We start from the raw sequence: 23,259 nt of genomic DNA, 5'->3' as shown, positions 1-23,259 counted from the left end.
AAAAAAAACAATGTAAAATATAATCTAGTAATACTGTACTAATTAAAGACTATTTAAGGCCATTGACCAAGTGAAGAGGCTATTGTGCAGTTTTTTTTTTTTTGTTGTACAGCGTTCACCCTAAGCATGTTGAACTGGCTACCTTCATAGGAGGAAGTGTTAAAGGAATATTAAATTCACAGGTGATCTCCAGTTGCCTATAATGTTTGGTGCATTTTTGGTCAGGAAGTCAGTATCTTCAAACAGCCTGATCTGGTAGCACCAGATATTTTAACAGGGCCAAAGTGGACCTGAGAGCATTGGAACCTAAGGGGCAGCTCCACATTTCTCCACAGCCATTTCTGGATGTCTTTTGAATTCATACCCAGAATCAGTTATGCAGTTTGATGATATATATAATGCAGTGAAACCTGGCCAGTGAGGGTTGAGAACATGCGTTACATGCAGAGAAATGATATGAGAATCGTATGATTGATGTGTCCTGCAAGTCTTTAAGACAGGCCTAGATCTGGTGACCTCAGAGGAAGATTGAATTTGGGTAGTATAGGAAAAAAATGTTCAGAATAAGAAACTTTGATGGTATGGATGAGAGTTGTTGCGTTATCAGATATAGAACAGTTGAGATAACTGTTTCAATTCATAGAGAAAAGTTAAAGAAAATGTTGAAGGAAGTGTTATGGATGGATTTTAGAGCAAGATAGATTAATCAACACCTGGCCAGAGATAGATTAGCTTGGAAATTAATTTCTACGTTTTGACCCCCCTCTACAAATTTTGATTTTTCTGGTTTTCACTTACAATTAATCCTCCCAACACATATATCTGTAAACAAATGATGGTTTGTGTCTGTGATAGGCGGGTGTGGATTTAATACACACTCGAGAAGAAATATTTACAGCACTGATTCTTGGTCTGATGGTTAGAGCTGTCGACTGTCAACACGACGGTTGTAGGTTCAATCTACGGCTGGGGAAAGGAGTATGTCTAGCCGCACTGATGAGTTGCGATACAACGAAACAGTACTGCATGTGGATGGCAAATATATATATATATGTATAAAATGAACTCATTTTTTCCCCTCTGATTTTTACCTTAATAGAATTAAAAATCAGGACATTTCATGCAAATGTAATATGCACAAACTGCAGCACATTATCTGAGGTGTGTTATAGGCATATTACCTCTCCATTTCCTCGAAAATAGTAGATTCCTATATTTTTTCTGGTGAGAGTTCACTGCCAAATCGGTTAACATCAATGGAAATGGTAAAATCTCGTCTTTCTAATAAATTCCTCCTTCCCCCACCACCACTTAACACCGTTGCAGGATCGTTCACAAGGGACAGTTACGAAGGAACACCGGTTTAGGTTTTCTTTACTTTGTAGTTGCTTAAAAAAAACTGGAATGGAATTTTAACGAATCGAAGGGTTATTTATGCCATTTTTTTTTCGCTGTGTTTTTTTGTTTTTGTTTTTCCGAACACGTCCATCATTTTTTCCCTGATTTATGCTTTTCGTTTTTCCGATTTCTTTTTTAAAGAAATTTTACGTTTATTCGCTGTTTTTTTTTTTCTTTCTTTTTTTTTTTCGGTTTTGCCGATTTAACTAAGAAATTTAACATCGTTTTTTTTTTTTTTTAATATTTAAACAGGGTTATTACTTCGCATATTCTTTGCTTTACCCTTACACACACACCTCAAACAACCGGGCAACGCCAGGTACCCCCACTAGTATATATATATATATATATATAAATATATATATATATATATATATATATAAAAAGTATAACAAATGAATTTTATCAGAAATGTTATTGATTATTACCTGCTATTCATGTTTCATACTTCATGTAATTTTTCATTCCTGACAAGATTTTATGAGGCATGAAATGTACATTTAGCCAACAAAAACTATATTATTCATTTGTTTTTATTTTATTATTTACTAGTGGGAAAGGAGGGGTGACACCCGGCCTTGCCCGGTTGTAAAATATGTTTAAATTCATGCATATTTTGTATCATTACATAGCCAATTCTCTATTTAATATTACATATATCTAGTACTGATTTAAAAAAAAAAAAAAAAAAAAAAAAAAAAAATACTTGGATGCCATCAACTAGAATCGAAAACAAAACATTTAGCACTCCAGCCGCGTTCCCTACCATTTGAGCTATTGACAGATAGATAATAAAAATTTTAAATTAAACCATTTCAAGCTATGAATGAATTTGCGCATGCGCAAAAGTAATAGAAATGTCAGCAAGTTGAAATGAATATTTTGCACTTCAACTTGCTAACATATTTCTGAACACGTTATTCATCCATTCAAACAAAGATTTTTGCTTGTTATAAACCATCCTTGATGTATGATTACTATTTCTGGTTAATTTCAGTGTTTATGTGACAAGTAGTTTAATAGTTTATCGGTTAAATATTTTCACACAGACATATATACATCTACTGTATTATCTATATAGAATATCATATTTAAACTGAGTTAACAAACATTTGTTTACCTTAGGCTACTTTACTATATATTTTAATCTCACAAAATACACACTAAATTATTCCCCAGGTTGCGGATTGAGCTATGTTTATTTTATTTTTTACAATTAAGAGTCACGATTTATCATTTAGTCGAAGAATTTCAGGACAGTGAGACAACATGGTAATGATGGTGGAAGTTTAATAGATTTTGATTATTTAAGAAGTCGGTTCAAGAAAAGTTTACATTGGACTTGAAAATGACAATGATGTAGTCAACTGGGAAGCAACCCTGCGGTATTTTGTTCCACAGATGGTTAGTTCTACGAAAGAAACTTTGTTCCTGGAAGTTTCATTTAGTTTTAGGTGCAGAAAGGGGGCAAGGAAAATTACTGGCAGTGGTTGTAGTTAGATGGGATTCTAATGTGAATGTTTTACGGGGGAGAGGATGAGCGTAGATTGAATCTCATCTGAGCATCTGCCATGAAACTAACTTCCATTTTTATTCGTCTGATTAGCTTTAATTTGCAATTAACTGACAGTTATCTTTCGCTATAAAGTTGATTTTTTTTTTGTTGTCTTTTTTTTTTTACAAGGGTGTCACCACTTATCAAGGCCCAGAGGTAACCCGAGGATAAAGGTTAATAAGTGTACAGTGGTCAGTGGGACAATGACGTAGTAATTGTTAGTAGTGGAAATTTGGTAAATTGGATTAGTTAAGGAGAACTGCTCATCAAGAACTTGTTTACATTGGACTTGAGGACGACCATATTATAGTCAGCCAGAAGGCAGGCAAATGGAAGAAAGTTCCACAGGTGTCCAGTTTTAAGAAAGAAGCTTTGTTCATGGAATATATGTTTAGTTTTAGGCACCGGTAAAGAGTGGGGGAAAATTATTGATAGTGTTTTCAGCTAGACTAGTGTTTTTCATGAAAGTTTGGCAAGGGGGGACCATAGCTCAAACGAGCACTTGCCATGAAAATAATAACGCAGAGACAGGCTCGTAATGTCTCTTCTGTGAGAAAGAGGTTGCAGAGAAGAGAAAAGGGTACCCCCCCCCCACTAAGCTACAAAGTCTTTTGAACTGTCAAGGCAGGATAAGGTTTTTCTAGCAGCTCCTGCCAAGTTGTGGCAACAGAACTCCATCCTTGGACATACCTGGCTCTTATATAGGTAGAGAATTGCATCACTTTTTAACTCTGCGTTCTGTTCTACCCCTTGCTCTTGATTTGTAGATTTTCCCTTCCCCTCTGTTTAATAACAGTCAAATATGATATACAGAACTAGGACCGTGTTTCTGTTTACTTGCCTCCCCACGAGGGCAGAGTTAGACACCGAGATCAGTTTTTAATGTGGGGAAAAAGTTCAAACGCCGGAAGTTTTGTGATTTTTTTTTTCTTGTTCAAACACTGGCCTTTTTTTTTTTTTTTTTTTTTTTTTTTTTACAACGAAATATATATTATTTCTGTCATTACAGAGATAATTCAATGAAAAATTAGTTGAACAAATGAGAATAATATTTTTTTTGTTGAAAATATAATGAATAATTATTGGACACTTTTTATCGAAATTTAAGAAAATTCAAATTAAGAAAATAAAACGTTAATTTTGAAGTAAATTTCATGAATAAATATTTATTTTTTTAATAATAAAATACTGATAGTGAACAAAAATTGTTTCGATTTTTGTAATGATTTTTCTTTATTATGATTTTTTTAATCGGAATCAAGATATATATATTTGAAGAGGATTAAAGAAGTATGAAAGACTTCGAAATGTTGAGTTATTAAGAGCATATAACACCTCCCCCAATTGATGTTTTGTCTTTATTACATTGGCAAATAAATCTATATATACCAATATATGCCCTTGTCTTGTTTATAATTGCAATTATATATATATATATATATATATATATATATATATATCCTCGAAACAGTGTTTCATGGTAAACAACTGATGATCCCTTGAAAAATAAATTATTGGTATCATAGTAAATTCGAGAGCGAGTTGATGCAGTGATTGCAGATGATTAAATGACTTACTGACTAGATGGTTTTCTAACGAATGATAAAAATATTTTTTGTATAGTTTTAAAGGTTAAAAACTTCAAAGACTATAAATCAATGATAGCAAATGTTTTTTTTTTAATAATGTTGGCTTCTACAATTTCGACTAGGTGTTTCGGCACCTTTCATCATTTCATGTAAACTGCCCAGAAAATTCCAATGATACCACGGTCCTAATTCTGCATACGTACCTAAAGAATGAAAGAATAAACAGATTGGAATAGTCCATTATAAACAAAAGGGAATAACACCACAAGTAATAATATGATTGATCCATAGCTAAGAGAAAAAAGGGGAAAATATAGCTATAACAGAAACAGACTAATTTTGGATTTTATCTTCTTGCTTTTTTATATTTAACTGGCTTTAAACAAAATTAACTTTTTCTTGATTCAAACAATCTAACCCAACCTAAATGGACGACCCAGCGGGTCTATATTCTTTTTCTGTTGTTATTATATTGCTCTATTTTAGAAATTAAAATTTGTTGGAATATTGAAGCACTTTATTATAAAAAAATATTTACAAAACGAATGTTTGAAAAGTCTCTTGTACACAATGAATAAAAAGGTTATTTCTTGACGCACCCAAATAAGTAATTATGTTAACTGACAACAATAGGTTTATTGTTGCTGTTATTATTTATTTATCTAAAAAAAAAAAAAAAAATAATGATAAAAGCAAAACTGTCATATTTTATATAAAAACAAGATGGATCGTTATTTTTTCTCAGCTTGGTGAGACAGCACTTCACAATGCGGCCTGGCATGGCTTCCTACAGATTGCATACGCCCTGTCTGCTGCTGGTGCTCAGATGAATATCCAGAACAAGGTAAATTGCACATTATGAAATTATATCAAGTACACAATAAATAAAATTGTTTTTCATAGAACAAGGTAAATTTTATTTTTAAATAACCCTATGTTAAAAAAAAAAACGATTTCTTTGATTTGCAAGATGAAAAACTGTTTCATGTTTGTGTGTCCTGACAAGATAAATACTCCTTAATATTTTATTGATCCTTATTGAAGCCTTTATTTTGTTAGACAAATGATTACTAGCATGGAGAACTCAAAATAAATAATGCAACATGGCAGTTAATTGGAAGCCTCTGTTCAGTCTTGAAAACAATGGATATCCCTGTGCGTGAAATTGTGAGGCAAGGGTTGCACAATCCTCAACCACGTTTCTCCTGAATAGGCACTACTTGAGCCTAGTGGCAAGGAGAAGTCCAGGATAACTGGAAACAATGCTGAGATAAGCGGAGAGCATACAGCTCCTGGAATTCTCAAATGGTCACCCATTTTAGTGCTGACTAGGCTCAACGTTGCTTAACTTTGGTGATCTAAAACAATATGGTGATCGAATAGAGGGGGATGATAGTCTGACGTGTTTACTTCCGGTGATGACGTCATTATCTTCTGTTAAAAAAGATGCATATAATATATTTATGATGTACTACATTGACATAATTTAATTGACATAATGTCATATTCCAAAAATCACATGGATGTACTGCTAATTCCAAAAATCAGGGAAATGGATCAGTGTATGCTAGAGGATTATTTTATCAATCCAGGCAATATATCAGTTATTTTTTTAGTAAGGGGGCGATAATGTGGGCTAAAATTATGAAAAATGGTTGTCGAAATTAGTAACATATCCAAGAATTATGAAAAATGATGAAATGTGAGTTAATTGATTGGTGTGTTTGTAATGAAATAATCAGCCCAGACAATATATCAAAGTTATTATTTTAGTAAGGGGAGGAGGAGATAATGTTTTAACAACAGGGCTAGAATAATATGATGGTGTCTTCATTTATGCTGAATGCCCACAGAATCCCCTGTAACAATATATTACATATGAAAGATGCCATGGTAGAATTTCCATAGGTCCCACTAGTATCTATTATTATACTAAAGTTTGTTTCATTAAGTCATTTTTTCTATATATTTTCATCTCATTAAAAATTATGCTAATATAGTCTTCAGTTTTGGGATTGAGTTATGTTAGAAGAAAAATGCATTTTAATTGTTTAGATTAGCTGTAATTTACCAAGTGACCCATCTTTTACTAAATTTTGGAATGACTCTTGAGTTGTTGAGAGGCGTGACCCATGAGGAATTTTGCAGGGCCAAGCTTGTGAAATTCTAAAGGACTGAGCTTCTGAACGTTTGAAGGGCCTGGTTCTGATCCCAAAATTCTAATCTAAATCTTGTGTTTGTAATCCTATAATTTCAATATTCTACTTTCTTACATCCCATCCAATGTCTATTCCTACAAAATGATTCTGTTGCAAAAGTGCAACATCTTTTATTGTATTTCTCATGGTTTAATGATGATAACCTTTGTTAACCACTTGACTGATCATTTCTATTATGCACTTTTCCCCATTTTTCATTTGCACAAAACTGAAATCATTGTAAACATTATTAAGCTTCATCCGATGTGAACACATCATCCACTTGACATTTTCAGTTCAGACACTCTTGTAATGTTTCTATCTTGTTTTGCTGCTGTTAGCACAATAGTTACAGCATTGGATTTAAAACCATTTTAAAATTGTGTTTTATCGCTTCCTCTCTCTCTCTCTCTCTCTCTCTCTCTCTCTCTCTCTCTCTCTCTCTCTCTCTCTCTCTCTCTCTATCCTTTTGACTTATGGATATACTCCAGAGAGATTTGAGAACAAAATTCTACCACTTAGCAATGTCTTTGCATAGTCTTTCAGTTGTCAAGGGTGGCATAGCAGTATTAACTTTTATCTGGTCAGCCTATCTCTTGCGAAATCTGAACAGATACTACACTTTTCTCATGTGTGTGCACTTATTGATCCACACTATATTTTAAATAGTATTTTCAAGCTTAGTTTTGATATCTGTTTTTATTAAATTGTAAGATTAAAGTACAGAATAGGTTCAAACCACCCTCCTCTTCCTATGTTAAGAATGGCTTTCTAAATAACGTTATTATTTTAGTACGGATCAATAAGTTCCCTAGTACGTTTTTTTTTTTCTTTTTATGAGATTTTTAAGCTAAATCTTTTGTTTCAGCTAGGATTGTTTTATTTGGCACAAGTAGATGTGCTTTGTCCTAAAACAAGCCATTAATATAAGTTTTGTTTTGTGAATTGTTTAGAAGAAAATATTTGTTTTATGTAAACTGCTTTGGCCTGAATCCACACAAATGAAAAGCATGATTGATTCTAAATGATTGGTATTGATCTCTCACTGATCACTGTTTATTATAGATATTGATTCAAAAGCAGTGTTCATTAATTAGCAAGATGGCGACTAGTTTCGTTTGAGCAGAGACAAACAAATAATCCCAAATCGTCTACCTCAAAAATGATTAATGCAGATGAAAACTTGTTAAAAACAAGAACACTATTCACAAAACAAATTCAAAAATTACATTAACAGGTACAGATATAAATATATCGGAAAAGGTGCGATTTTATTAATTTTCATATTACTAGCAGGTGTCTGGCATTACCAGTTATAAAATATACTTAAATATGATATTTTGATTTATGCAGATTTTGTATGTATTATTATAGAGCCAGTTTTCTATTGATTATTAAATTGTACCCAATATATAGTAGTGATTTCAAAAGTAAAATAAAAAAAAATGACTTAGGTGCCATCAGCTAGAATTGAAGCCAAAACATTTAGCACTCCAAGTTTAGTCAGAGTTATCATCAGACAGATAAGAAATAGTTAAAAATGAATCAACTTTAACATATAAACGTATATTTGTGCATGTGTACTAGAGTACTTGAAATCGACTTATGCCTGCCAATTCCAATTTTTTTTCAATTTTGACCTCTTAGCAGCTATTTTTACCAGCTTTTTTATATATATATATATATATATATAAAAACAATGGTTCACAAAAAATGCAATCATTTAACTTGCCTTGCATCACTCTGCAACCTTGCATCTCGAAGGTGGTGCAGTTTACAAAAATGGAGACAGAGACTTAGTTTTTTAAATTAGATTTTTATAAAAATTTACTAGCAGTTCTGAATTGGCATTGCTCTGGAATTTTTACTTTCATTTTTATTTCACTTGTGTTTTTGTTGTTTTATTTAATTTTTATTTAAAAAAATTTTTTTTTACATTTTGGTGTCTTATATAGTCATCCACTGATATGTTTCTCTGTATCACAACACTTCAGTGTGTGTCTCTCTTTCTTTCTCTGTAATATATATATATATATATATATATATATATTGTGTCTGTGTGTGTGTGTGTGTGTGTGTATATATATATATATATATATATATATATATATATATATATATATAGAGAGAGAGAGAGAGAATTGTTTAAAGGCTATGATAATGCAATTTGGTAGAAATACATCTTTGGATATGCGACAATACAAACAGAATAAATGACGATATTGAAAGATTTCAATAATTTTCGATTATTAATTTATTTACCAATGTAATGCATTGAACAAGGATGATATTGATGCTGTTATGGTCTTTGAGTTTTCAAGGTAGATCTCATCTTCAAAAAATTGGTGTGTTTTTAATTTGCATTGTAAAAGATAAACATAATACTTTTGACTTCACATTAACAATAAAGCTTAACAGAATATAAGTATGTTTCAGAATTTCCGAGATAAGGACTAATAATTTGGATTGTTCGGACTAATATTCTCATCTTGGATTTTATCACGTTTCATCCAAAACTAATTAAGGATTACTCAAGACTCCATTCATTAAAAAATTTTCATTGTAAACGTTTCTATAAGATATAATGCCTTTTATTAGTTTTGTTAACTTAATTCAATGACATTTTAATTTTTTTCACAATTCAATGTTTTTTTTTTCTCTCCACTTTTCCAAATCTCTTTAACTCATTTTCATCGTTTATTTTCAGGATGGGGAAACTCCTCTCCATTGTGCTGCTGCCAGAGGCCACACAGAATGTGTCCGAGTTTTACTTGAGTATAATGCTTTAACTAGTATGGTAGATAAGGTAAGCGTTAAAGTGTCACGTATGACTGCAATGGCAGTTTGGCTGTAGTCTTGGTGGTTTTAATGAATCAATAGAAAGACTTGCCTTTGGTACCAGGTGAGAAAGAATCGTGTGGACAGTGAGAACAAAATGTTGGTAGAAAAGGAGAGGGTAGTTGGTATGTAGCAAAACTATTATTGTGCTTAAGTTCTAACCTCTGCACTGATTGGTGCATTTAATTTCTTTTCTGACTTATCGAATCAGAGGATATCTCTCAGGAGTTCAGCATGTGATGAGAGATTATAAAACGGATAGCAGACCATTTGCAACACACGAGTGAGAACAATTTGTGTTGCTGAGACTAATCTAAAAAAAAACTTATCTCTTGGGATGCAACAACAACCTTCCCGGATCTCTGGTTCTGGTTCTGACTTTGACAAGAAGACACAAGAATCCATCGTAGCTACCACCGGATGCACATAAAACGCTCACACACACGACCTGACTGGTACGTTACAGAAATTCTCATGTTTGAACTCTTTTCTTACAAGCAAGACATTCATCATACCCTTCATACATGAACTCTTTTCTCTCTTCCCTACTAACAAGATGTTTATTTAGCGACATGTTGACTTCCTAAACTTTTGTCTTCATTTATAATCATGGACGTATTCATTTACTAAACACTTTTCTCTTTCGTTTTCCTTCTGTCTTCTGTTAGCAAAGACAATTCAATAAAGTTGTTCTGAATATTAGAAATGGACGTTCCACATCGTCGCTATTCAACATATTCTAAGGAACATTTTTGGTCTGTATTGACTATACACAAGATTTATGACTGCCATGATTAGAAAGAATTAAGAAAGCAAGATGGAAATACAGCAAGGAAGAAATCAAAGAAAATGGGAATGAAACCTAAACTGATTGTAAGAAATGAAAAGAGAAGAGAGAAACATTCTTGTATTGTAGTCCTCAAAAATTCACTTCCTTTTTTTTTTCTTTTTTTTTTAATTGAATTGATGAGTAAAGTCCTTCCTGTTGCTCTTGCTTTTAACCCTACCAGACTTGAGCTACTAAACCTAATTTGCACAAGGGCAAATTTGCCTCCTGGGCAAAATTGTGAAAAAGATTTAAATGCATTAATAAATTTTTTGCCACCAGCATTCAGCCTTCATGTGCCAGTCTGCCCAACAGGTGGAACCTTCCTTGATGCACAGGCCGACTTGCATCATCAGAATCATCATTTTTCTCCTACATTGATATATTCATCATCACTAAACTTGATTAAGAAACATACTCCTGATCAAATTCGCCTTTGTCACTTTATCCAACACTTGTTGCGCCGTGAAACTCTTTGGTCTCGCTCTTTTACCTGTCAAAGTGCTTGGTTCGTCACTAGTTCGCTTCATGACTACTTTAGTCTACAAAACAACTCACAACTCTGCCAAAACAAAGGAAGTAGCTATTTTTAGCTCCTGACAACACAAAAACATGTAGTCAGGAAAATACTGGTTTAGCAGTAACTCTGTATATAGCATTTTCGGAAATTACCGGTATATTGGTAACTCGATCTGGTAGGGTTAAACCACAGTCTTTATACACAGACATGAGAAAAGTAAATAGACATCCTTATCATTATTAGTACTAAAGGTTTCTTTTGGTTGCCGTTCAATGTGTGAGAGACTCCTTTATCAACTTTTCAGTTCAGTTTGAATTGAAATAAGAAAATTATGCAAATTCCCTTTTTTCCATCTTGTATTCAATGTTCTGAAAAGAAGACATAATTGTTTTAAAGCGATTGTAATTTCAACGATTAGATAGCGAAAAAAAAATGCTCTTTAAAATGATATAGAAAGTACAGATATTATAATGAAAATTTATTTAAAAATAAATCATTTGAAGTCAAAATTAAAAATTTTGCAAGAACTTTCTTGTCAACCAATAATTATGGAAATAAAAATCTAATATAATGGAAAATGAAAAACCAAAATTTATTTATATATCTGTTAATGTTTTGTCTTTATTTTGATTTAAAGAAAAGCAAGTTAATATTTGAAAATATTTATTTTCTATAAGTGCGATGAATTAGTTTTTTTTTTTTGTTTTTTAAATATTATTATTAATATCTACAATATGTACAGAGTTTTATCGGGAATAACATGTCAACAAGCTAATCAGGAACTAAATTCAAGTTTTGTTCGGGTTAGTATTCGTTTGATGATTAAAGGAGAAATTGTAGAAGCTGTTACATGATTTAATTGTGTCAGTTTTATGAGTGTTGATTCAAGAAGTTTTCAGCAGAAATAATTTGACTTTTCACACAAATCCAAATCATAATGAAATCAAGTGGAGGAGCTAGCTTCTTGATCTATAAAAATATTATTCAAGTAAAATGAATATAAAAAATATAAATCAGTTTAGCAAACTTATACCAGAGCTGAATCAGAACAGCAAACCCTTATCCCTGAGTGGGTTCCGGGCCTTGATAAGTGGTGATCACTGTAAAAAAAAAAAAAAAAACTTTACACAAAGTGATTGATATCCTTTCAGCTTGATCTTTATGTCAGAAAAATAATGTAGACTGGCACTTTACTGCAGTTTCATGGTGAATCCAAATCAAATATAAACAACAGAACACCAATAGTTATTATAAGACTAAAAATAGACGAAAAAGGAATATAATTTGGTATACGCCACCCTCAAAAATCATTTCTCCATAACAAACTCGTACACAAAATCTTAAATAAAAATAACTGAAAACTGTTCTATAGTTGCTGTGAAAACCTACAGATGATAATTAAAACACATAATAATGAAATACTGAATTGGAGCAATCAAAGAATAAAAACATTAATAAATAACAACATAAAATTATAATTACTAGAAATAGTACTGATGCAAATCTTAATAGAAATAAAAACACTAGCAATGAGCAAAAAAAAAAAAAATGTAACTATAGAAACCGCACACTGTCCACTACAAAATAAATGTATAACCAAAAGCATCATTTACCAGGCCACAATTTTTGCCAGGAAAAAAACTGAATAACAAAAAATATTATCTAGGAACGACCTCCCTGGATTTTAAAATTGGATATTATGATCACAGAAGTACATTCAAATACAAAAAACGCTGAATAAAAACAGCTTTAGTGAATCATTACTGGGAGCTCAAAGAAAGAAGATAATTACTAATCATAGAGTGGAAAATAGACAGTTTGTGTTTCAATGAGAAATTAACTATCCTAAACTTTAACGACCTCCAAAATTTATTAAACTGCAGGAATGGTCAACATCAGGCGGCCTACTAGTGAACTAAGAAAATGTTGATAAATTTTTGTCAAATAAATGTGAAGTTGATCAACGTGAATCGAGTTTAATATTTGTAATTGAACATCGGTTGACTTGTCCAAATTGTTTTATGATCAGTTAAATGACAATCCTGTAAAATTATTTGTTTGGTTTTGGTAGAAAATTAACTTTTTTATTTAAGGTTAGGTGGGAGTGATGATGGTTTGTATTTTTTTTTTTTTAATACAGATGAAAGAAGCTTGAGAAATACTGTCCTTATGAACGATATTGTTTGGACAAGTTTTCTAACATTGCATGACTGAAAATAAACACCAGTTTAAAACAGCTGTAAACAAATTAAATACTATTGTCTGTACTCTTTTTTTTCTTTTTTCTTTTTTTTTTCTTTTTTTTTTTTCTTTTTTTTTTTAGTGGGTAGAATATGATTTGAAAATAACTTAAATCATTATAAATACACATGTACATATATATATACGTAATAGTAGGCCACCAACATTGCCCAAATATTACTTAAATATGATATTTTGATTAATGCAGATTTTGTATTATCATAGTAATGAGTTCAAAAAAAAAAATAATAACTCATGTGCCACCACCAAGAATCGAAACCAAAACGTTTAGCTTACAATCTACTTTTTCCTTTGACGTTAATGCTTGAGCTATGAAAACATGTTTGCTACATGGCTAAAAATTAAAACATGAACCAATAGCTATTACGTTACGCATGCATATTTGTAATGCTGTCGTTTGACCTTCACTTGGCAAATTCCATTTCTTTAATTTTCACAATTTTGCACTGATTTTCCCCAGCTAAAACCCAAATATCAAGTTTTGCATGGGTTCAAATATCCTATATATTAAATGTCATGTCGGTAGACCAAAAACTGACAAGAGTTTGGTAGGCAACATTTTTTAAACAAATATATATACCCATACATATAGAAAACGATTTGTGTTTACTATAACCTTTTTAAGCAAATATTATGCAAGTATAAATCATGTAGAATACTGGCATGAATATAATTACACATACTAGTTAACTAAAGATGATCATCCCATAAAAAAAAAACAGAAAAACTAATAGGGAATTAATTAAAATGAATGTTTACAAGAATATGCAAAGGAGCTAGATCTTTTGCAGATGAATGAAGCTCCACGACTCAGATACAACAGTTGCATTTTCTTTTTAAATAAATAGAAAAAATGGTTTTAATATGAATATCAATACACACAAAAAAAACAATATAAGGTGTGTATATATATATATATATATATATATATATATATATATATATATATCATGTGAAGAATTCACCAGATATAAGATAAGAGCAGACATACCATTCTCGCAAACAAACACATTTATGAAGACAATAGAGTAATTAAAAATGGTGATTCATTGAAGACACTCGTTATCCATGCCTTAAAACCTAAGCAAACTCTTGACCTAAAATACGCGAAAATATGGACATATATTAATAATCTTAGCCATGGTTGTTTTTTTTTTTTATTATTTTTGCTGTTTTAATTTACACATTATTTTTTTACCCCCTTTTTTAGAATGGATGCACTCCTTTGCACTTGGCATGTAACCGACGCCATATCCAAATTGCTTTACACCTGATCAACAAAGGTTGTGACCTTGATTCTACAGACTTGGTAAATTCTATTTCTGGAATACTCTTAAAATCCTACAAAATATGTTGATTGCGTTTATTTGTGTTTTCATTTATTTTTCTGTCAATTCTAATTTCAAAATAAAATGTTTGAAATGTAATTATTAAAATATGGTAGAGATTTCAGAGGATATACTTTTCCTTTTCACAATTTAACTATCACTTCACCTTTTCTCACTCTTTCCCCTCTCCTGTTGTCACTCTTTCCCCCCCCCCTCCTGTTGTCATTCTTTCCCCCCTCCTGTTGTCACTCTTTCCCCCCTCCTGTTGTCACTCTTTCCCCCTCCTGTTGTCACTCTTTCCCCCCTCCTGTTGTCACTCTTTCCCCCCTCCTGTTGTCACTCTTTCCCCCCTCCTGTTGTCACTCTTTCCCCCTCCTGTTGTCACTCTCTCCCCACTCCTGTTGTCACTCTCTCCCCACTCCTGTTGTCACTCTCTCCCCACTCCTGTTGTCACTCTTTCCCCCCTCCTGTTGTCACTCTTTCCCCCCTCTCCTGTTGTCACTCTTTCCCCCCTCTCCTGTTGTCACTCTTTCCCCCCTCTCCTGTTGTCACTCTTTCCCCCCTCTCCTGTTGTCACTCTTTCCCCCCTCTCCTGTTGTCACTCTTTCCCCCCTCTCCTGTTGTCACTCTTTCCCCCCTCTCCTGTTGTCACTCTTTCCCCCCTCTCCTGTGGTCACTCTTTCCCCCCTCTCCTGTTGTCACACTTTTCCCCCCTCTCCTGTTGTCACACTTTTCCCCCCTCTCCTGTTGTCACACTTTTCCCCCCTCTCCTGTTGTCACACTTTTCCCCCCTCTCCTGTTGTCACTTTTTCCCCTTTCATCTTAAGTATTTAAAATGTGAAAATATCTTTACAGGCTTGTGTGAAATCAGCAGGATAATCTGGAGGTTTATAGCTCAACAGATGGTTCTCTCTCTTGGATATGAAAAAATTTGAAATGTTGCAGCCTTGTAAACTTTATTACAAAGCTTGACATCCTAGTGTGATGTTCTCTGTTTGCTCCTTTTAACCCTGCATTAGTCCCATGGGGTGTTTTGCCACCCCAATTTTACTTAAGTGTTCACTATTCTTAGTTGGCAAGTTATTTCTTTTCCTCTCCTGACTCAGTGAGGGTATAGCACACCTCATCGAAGTTGTATCTGTTTCCCTTGCAGTTGAATCAGATTGAAAGATAATGTTTATGTAATAAACTCATATTCATTTTTCTTGCTATTCCAATTCATGGAAACATTCTGTGTTCATCATAGATATTAAAAAATAACACAAACTGGTGTATCCTGTGGGTATTTATAAATAAATGTGATCTAAATCTAAGATTTAAAAAAAAATTTTCCTTCGTTTTATATTTTATTTTATTGTATTATTTTATATTTATATCAAAAAGCTGCAAGTGACCCAAACTGTTCAACAAGGACTGCAGATATATCCTCAACTAGCAGGATAAATATATTTTACACAATGATAACACTATAAGCATTTTTGTATCAGGCTGTATAAGCACCAATGGGACTAACCATGTTTGGAACGCCCAGGTGACTAACACAGGGTTAAGGAGCATTTATTATATATTAGAAGAAGCACTCAGCATTGACCAGGAATGAAAGTGATCAATATAAGATTAAGTTGATCTGATCATCAAACATAAAACTTGATTGAGAAATACTTGATGTCACTGGGTACAAACATATTCGGACTTTACCCATTATAAAATGAATTGTTACAAAAAATCGAACGGTGTCAATGTTAAAAAAATTACAAAAAAACAAACAATTTTTCATTTTTATTTTAATGAAAGTTTTAATATTCATCTAATTGTTATAATTTTAAATAATATTTTAAAAAAATTATTCATTTTATTTGATTAATAAATATTTAGCTGAGAATGATGGTTATTTATACAGAAGAGTCATTTTTGTCTTAATATCATTAACCTTAACGGACGTTTATTATTTCATTTTGATGAGATCTTTGAACTGACTTTCATTTCAGATTTAATATAGAAGATTTATGTCGGCATTTTCGTAGAATTGAGCACATATGAAAATCACTTTCCAAGTAAAAAATTTTTCAATATATTCACAGATTAGGCAAAAGTAAGTATCGTCACCAAATATTAGTAAAAATTATCAAATAGAATTTTAATTAAAAATAAAAATCATTTTTCAAACTTTGCCCACCTGCCATTTATTGTTACTTGATTAAATGACAGACTGAATTATCTCCCCCTGCTTTAAAGGATTTCTGTTCTTATCAATAGCAGATCGACAAAATACGAAAACTGATTTTTATTTTTAATTAAAATTCTACCTGATAATTTTTTATTTTTTTATTGGTGAAGATGCTTATTTTTGCCTGATACGTAAGTATATTGAAGAATGTTTCCTTGGAATATAATTTTCACTTGTGCCCCATATTGTATAATTGTCCTTATATCCAATCTGTTGCAGTGAAAACGGTTACATTATTCTAGTTCTCCAGAAAATATCTGATTTTTGATGCAATCCTCTATATGAGTGATATATCTTCAGATGAAGTATTGCTGCCACATCTGAGAGGATTCTGCTTAGAGCACTTGTTCTTGAGTAGAAATGGCGACAATCTATTCTTTCCTACAGTTCCTTTCTCACAGAAGAGATGTTGCTAATCTCTCTCTACTCTATCATTATTTCCATGGAAAGTACTTGACTGAGCTTCCATCCCTGATTCCTCCTTGTAAGACATTCATAACAAGAACTCGTCATTCTAACACAAATGCAAAGAACTTTTCTTCCTCTATGTACCTAACATCAAATGAAATTTCCATGAGTAGCGTTTCTTTCCAAGTGTATCCTATCTTTGAAAAACTTTACCTCTAGATTGTTTCCCTGTGGGATACCACACGGTCATCTTCAAATCTAATCTCAACAAAAACTTGCCCTAAATAGTCATCATAATTAAAATTTTGTTTATTTCATTCACAATTTTCAATCCTCTCATAATATTCTTCCCCATTTAACTGACAATCTTGCATGGTTTTTGGTGGTGACTCCTTAACAAGACAGAGAAACCTTACTTTTATTCATCTGCAATAAAAATTGAATTTTCAACAGATGAAAACATTTGATGTCATTTGTATTTTAAAATCACTTTGATTGTTAGATTACATGATAGATATCACATGCTTACTTCTTGCCATAAAAATAATTGTCAGCTAAATAGCTTTTAAGTAAACATAAAGAATATCAGGTAAATGTGCATTTCAGGTGCGCAAATTATTAGACTTAAAAAAGCTATTTTTAATAGTTTTAATAGTATTTTTAATTATTTTTAATAATAATAATAATAATAGCAATGAAGTTTTTTATGGTTTTATTTAAGTCTTTAGGTAAAACCCATTAATAAACCCCAAAAAGAAAATAGCTTTTTATGGTTTTAGGCAAGACTAATAAAAAAAAAAAAAAATGGCCGCTAATGCTTGACATAATGTGTTACTGTTGTACATTTTGTCTAATAATGAAGTATGAATAATACTAAAAATGAAACTCATTATGGTTTTAAGTTTTTGGGTCTAATAATGTTTTACCAATAAAAAATAACTTTTTATGGTTACGTGTAATAATTTACACATCTGAAATACACTTTTACAGAATATCAGTTTTAAGTCAACAATAACAGCAGAATTTCATTTGACATTTTGTCCTATTTTAGGAGAATTAATTTTAAAATAGGTACACTCTACAAATTTTTGGCAGTCAGGAACATGACAATAATTAGCAATTAAAGGCCTTCCATCTGTAAAACATTACCACAAGACTGCTTTCCCCGCAGACTATAACATGTTTTACTATATCTGGTTAGATCATATTGCACACTGACGAGCATTCTTCTGATAGTTTTCTCAGCCTTACTACTTCTGTGCTGGCTTATGACTATTTTGGAAGCGGGTGTTTTGTTTGTGATAGCATCAATAGAAGATTGCTGTACAGGACTAACAGACTCTTTCTATCAAATTTTTGGTTTATCAGTTTCCTTCTCCTAGATGGATTGCCTTCACCACGGCTGAGGAGCTTCATCTTTCTCCAGTATCGTAATCCCCTGGAATATCAGAAGAAGGCTAGCAGATGTTACACCTTGCTCAAGGGTGACCTGGAACTGTGCAAGACAGGGGAGTTTGTCTCCCTGAGTTATTATTAGGGCTATGACAAGAAAATATTTTTTTCATTATTTTGTCTCTCGAGTATATATCAGTTAATGTCTTGTATGTTTTTAGATAGTGATGTGGTTCTTGATTAACTGTGTCTGACTGTGCCGGATATATACTCGAGAGTCAAAACAATAAGAATATTCTCTTGTCACAGCCCTTATTATTATACATGCTCACATACCTAAATATATACAGCATCTTGTATTCTGAAATGGTCACCCATCCGGTACTGACCAGGCTTAACATTGCTTAACTTATTTTTAAATTTAATGTCAACAAGTATTATTTCTTAACAACATTGGAAGAATAAAATCCCAGATAAAAACAATAGTTTGAATAATCAATCACTCCAAGCTCCCACACTATCAACCTATCTCCAACCACTGTCCCATCACTGCACTGCTGTGCTTATTTTACAAGTATTCCAGTGGAATGTACTTCCATGAACTCGCAGCACTGGAATGCAAATAATTACCCCAGACCAACCCGAAAAGCAGCAAAATCCTAACCCTTCAGTATTTGGGTCCCCAGATGCCAGGGGGTCCTGGATATGACCTTAAACTATATCCAATGGTGAGGCCCAGCTTGCGGGCTTTGGGGGGTGTGGAGCCACCCTTTAATTGCCATTGCTCCCAGGTCCACTCTGACCCGGAGTGGTAGTACCTGTTAGGGTCCCAACTATGGGTTGAATAGAAACCGACTTGCAAACAACAAATATATTCTATTAAAAAATTTTTCTTCAAAATCTTTGGATTCGGCATTAAATAACTTGAAAAGGGTTGATATGCCGTAAAACAAAAACAACCAACCAACCAACTAGATGCCGGAAAACTTTCTACTCTAATAGTTTCTTTTCTCAAACTTCTAGTCTTTAAAATTCCCTCCCTTTAGCCTGTTTCCCTGACTGTACTAACATGCAGAAATTTAAATGTAATGTGAACAGATATCTCGCTGCTCAACTCCCTACCTATAAGAATGGTTCCTCATTCACAGTAGCCCCTTTACATCTCTGTGGCAGTCTTGTTCGGGGATGAGTAACAGTTACAATTTTTTTTAAAATTAGTGCTTGTTTGAATAATCAAAATGATACAAATTATATCAATCTTTATCTAAAGAAAATTGCGAAACAAAAAAAAAAAAATGGCATTATTGATGGGTTTTTGTTTTTTTAATTTTCAGGAGACTGGCGAGAATGCTCTGCACTCTGCTGCACGAGATGGTTTGATGCCTGTTGTTCAAGCTATGTGTGGTTATGGCTGTGCGGTTGATGTTACGAATAGGGTGAGTTCAAATTTACCTAGACCAAAACAGACCAGCAAGATATTGAGAGAAGCGTTTAAGATTTATTTATCCTTAGAATTATCTTGCTGAGAAGAATCTGTTTTTTTTTGTTTTCATGGATTATCGAGTAAGAGTTTGATTAAAAGGAAAAATCCATTTTATTTTGCCTGACCATCACCATGGCTTATGAAGTGTTGCATAAAAACGGAGATAAGATAACATGAAAGCCCTTCCTCCCTCCCTATGTTAAGAATGGCATTCTAAATAGAAAGCCATTCTTTACATGGGGAAGGGAGGGTTATGAAGTGATAGGCTGAATGTTTGGAGTTTTACATAAATCTCCCAAATTGTTTTTCTGTCAAAACAATTAAGAAAAATATGATAAAACAGAATTTTGCTTTTAATTACATTTCGACTCTAATTTTTCCTTAGTTTTTGGTGTCGATACTTATTTTTGCCTGATACATAAGTACATCGAAGAATTTTATTTTAGATTGCGCTTTTCATATGTGCTTTTTCTCTGTATAAACGCCAAAATATTTTCTTTAGGCTCAAAATTGTTGGTATAATTTCACGACAATAATGGAAATTTATTTGAGGGCCTACTTCAGAATAAGTGCTCTAGTCAAAAATGGGGGTGGAGGAGGGAGCTTGTTTCCGCGAATCTTTTTTTTTTTTTTTTCAGGGATCAGACACTTCACCTTCAGAAGAGTTTACGAGTTTGCAATAAATCTGAAGTGACCGTCTACAATTAGTTTGCATAGTCACACTGTGTCCTTACAAGTTTGACTAAGAACATTCTTAAAACTATGAAGGAGGTATTAACCGAATACTTGACCCAACTAGATATCTTAACATGGTGAACATTAATTCCCCCCCCCCAAACAGGAACTGAACAAAAGGAATTTAGCTTTACCTCAAAGACCTCAGTTTTTTTTTTATTTATAATTTTTTTTATTCTGCTATCTAAATAGTTGTAAACTTTTGACCCTGAAACTCAAAAGAAAGAGTTACTTAAGTGATCATTGTTTGAATTGACTCAGACCCCTAGTTTTGTTGACTTTGTTTCAGGATTTTCTCTTTAAAAAGAAATTTTTTAAATTTTATGTTTTTATTTATGTCTTTAGGTAAATCGCATTATTAAACCCAAAAAAGAAAATAGCTTTTTATGGTTTTAGGCAAGTCTAATAATTAAAAAAAAATTAAAAAATGGCCGCTAATACTTGACATGTGTTACAATTTCTCATATATATTCCATCTAAAAAAAAAATGTGGCAATGTTGTATATTCACTCATTCGAGCCATTGCTTCGTCACACTTTACAAGATGGAGACTATGGCGTCAGATTTCGCATCCCTGATAAAGTGTTCCATGATGTATTGTTTGTTTCATCTTCTATCTATATAAATAAAATGAACTCATTTTTTCCCGTCTGATTTTGACATTAATAGGATTAAAAATCAAGATATTTCATGCAAATATAATATGCACAAACGGCAGAACAATATCTGAGGTGTGTTATAGGCTTATTATTTCTCAAATTCCTCGATAATCTTAGATTTCTATACTTTTTCTGCTGAGAAGTCACGGCCAAAATCGGTTAAGATCAATGGAAGTGGTAAAATATTTTCTCTCTAATAAATTCCTCAACCCCCTGCCACCACTTAACACCGTTTGGGGATCGTTCACAAGGAACAGTTGAGAAGAGAACACCGGTTTGGCTTCGTAGTTCTTTCATGTGAAGTTATTTAAAATCACTAAACTAAGCTGCAGTGCTCTGTGGCGTAGTGGTTAGCGTGCTGGACAATTCACATTATATTTTCACGTTCGCGCCGACCTACCGTAGTCGTTTTTTTTTTTTTTTTTCCTAAACAACTGGAATGGACTTTTCTTGGTGGCCGAACTGTTAACGTTGCAGATGTTTGTTTTTTTTGTTTTTTTTCACACTTTATTTTCCTACTTTTACTCATGACTCCGGGTTTGATCCTTCCTACTTACCTACCATAACATTTTTTAAAACTCCCCCCCCCCCCGTCCCGGAAACAAACACTCGGGCAACGCCGGGTACCCCCGCTAGTTTGAATAATATAATAAGAATATCCATGAATAGATATTTTTAATTGTTTATTTAGATATTTTTAATTGTTTATTTAGATATGTTTGATTGTTTATTTAGATATGTTTGATTGTCTATTTAGATGTTTAATTGTCTATTTAGATGTTTTTGTTTTAGATGTTTTTAATTGTTTATTTAGATGTATTTGTTTTAGATATTTGAAAAAAATATTATTTACAGTCGAATGTTAACAGTTCCAAAATATGAATATTTCACGTATATTAACTAAAATTAAATTTACACTACAGAACAAATATGAATCCAGTAGATGATGTTGCTGAAAAATTGTTATTTAAATTGGTGGTGCCAAAGAAATTTCTGAAGGTGACTGTTGAAATTTGTTGAGCTAAACATTTATTTGGAAGAAAAAAAATTACATGTAATTCATTCATACAAGTAAATAATCATATTTATATAAAAAAAAAAAATTACGTGTGATACATTCAGACAAGTAAATAAACATTTATTTTAAAAAAATATGAATATTCTTATCCTATATATATATAATATTTGATTGCAGAAATTCCCCTCTGGACCAAAGTACACTAGGTTTGCTCCAACAGAGGCCACATACAAATTTATTATGACTAGACTATTAGTCAGTATATTATGTAACTTTCGAACGCCATCTTACACGCATATTTCCGCGATATTAAAATCTTACATTTCATCCTAGAAGAAACATCATCACGATCGCAAAGATATACAATGAAAGTAGCTGTTATTTTTTTCTCTAAATAAAGAGTACTACTCCCGCTCCCAGTCGACACTGGGATGTGTTCTGCATTATTGTCATATATGGGGTTTCACCCTAATTTTCTGGCTCATATACTTATACACATAGCATAATCTTTCCTTTTCCCGATTCCCAAAAATAATGATTTCTCCCTCCTCAGATTTCATAAAATCTCATTGGCTGACAACTAACCCTCATTCAATAATGAACGCTCCTGAGATTAAATCAAGCATGACTCCCCTCATTAGACTCGACTATCATTTCAGATAAAATACCTCAATTACAAACATATTAAGACATCGAAATATGTTCATAAGCCACTAATGCTTTCATCTACACATTTAATATACAGTGAATGTTAACTTTTCATACAAAGCTACGATATTTTGTTGTTAACTACAGCGTACATAATGTTTTCTGACATAGGCTG

At 32.5% G+C, this 23,259-nt stretch overlaps 1 protein-coding gene across 2 annotated transcripts in view; it reads left to right on the top strand.

Annotated features, from left to right (window-relative positions):
• Positions 1-23,259, top strand: part of LOC145267797 (death-associated protein kinase 1-like) — a 653,913-nt gene that overhangs the window by 599,819 nt on the left and 30,835 nt on the right. For both annotated transcript variants that reach the window (XM_080123326.1, XM_080123327.1), the window contains 4 exons: positions 5,288-5,386; positions 9,448-9,546; positions 14,397-14,495; positions 19,876-19,977. In XM_080123326.1, coding sequence (XP_079979452.1) covers positions 5,288-5,386; positions 9,448-9,546; positions 14,397-14,495; positions 19,876-19,977 — 399 coding nt within the window. The remainder of the gene's footprint in view (positions 1-5,287; positions 5,387-9,447; positions 9,547-14,396; positions 14,496-19,875; positions 19,978-23,259) is intronic.

The sequence above is a fragment of the Euprymna scolopes genome, chromosome 4 (genome assembly GCF_053919585.1).
Source record: "Euprymna scolopes isolate OS-2025 chromosome 4, ASM5391958v1, whole genome shotgun sequence".
NCBI classification, from domain to species: Eukaryota; Metazoa; Mollusca; class Cephalopoda; order Sepiida; family Sepiolidae; genus Euprymna; species Euprymna scolopes.
The sequence above is the reverse complement of the archived record's forward strand: the minus strand, read 5'-3'. Positions and strand labels throughout refer to the sequence as shown.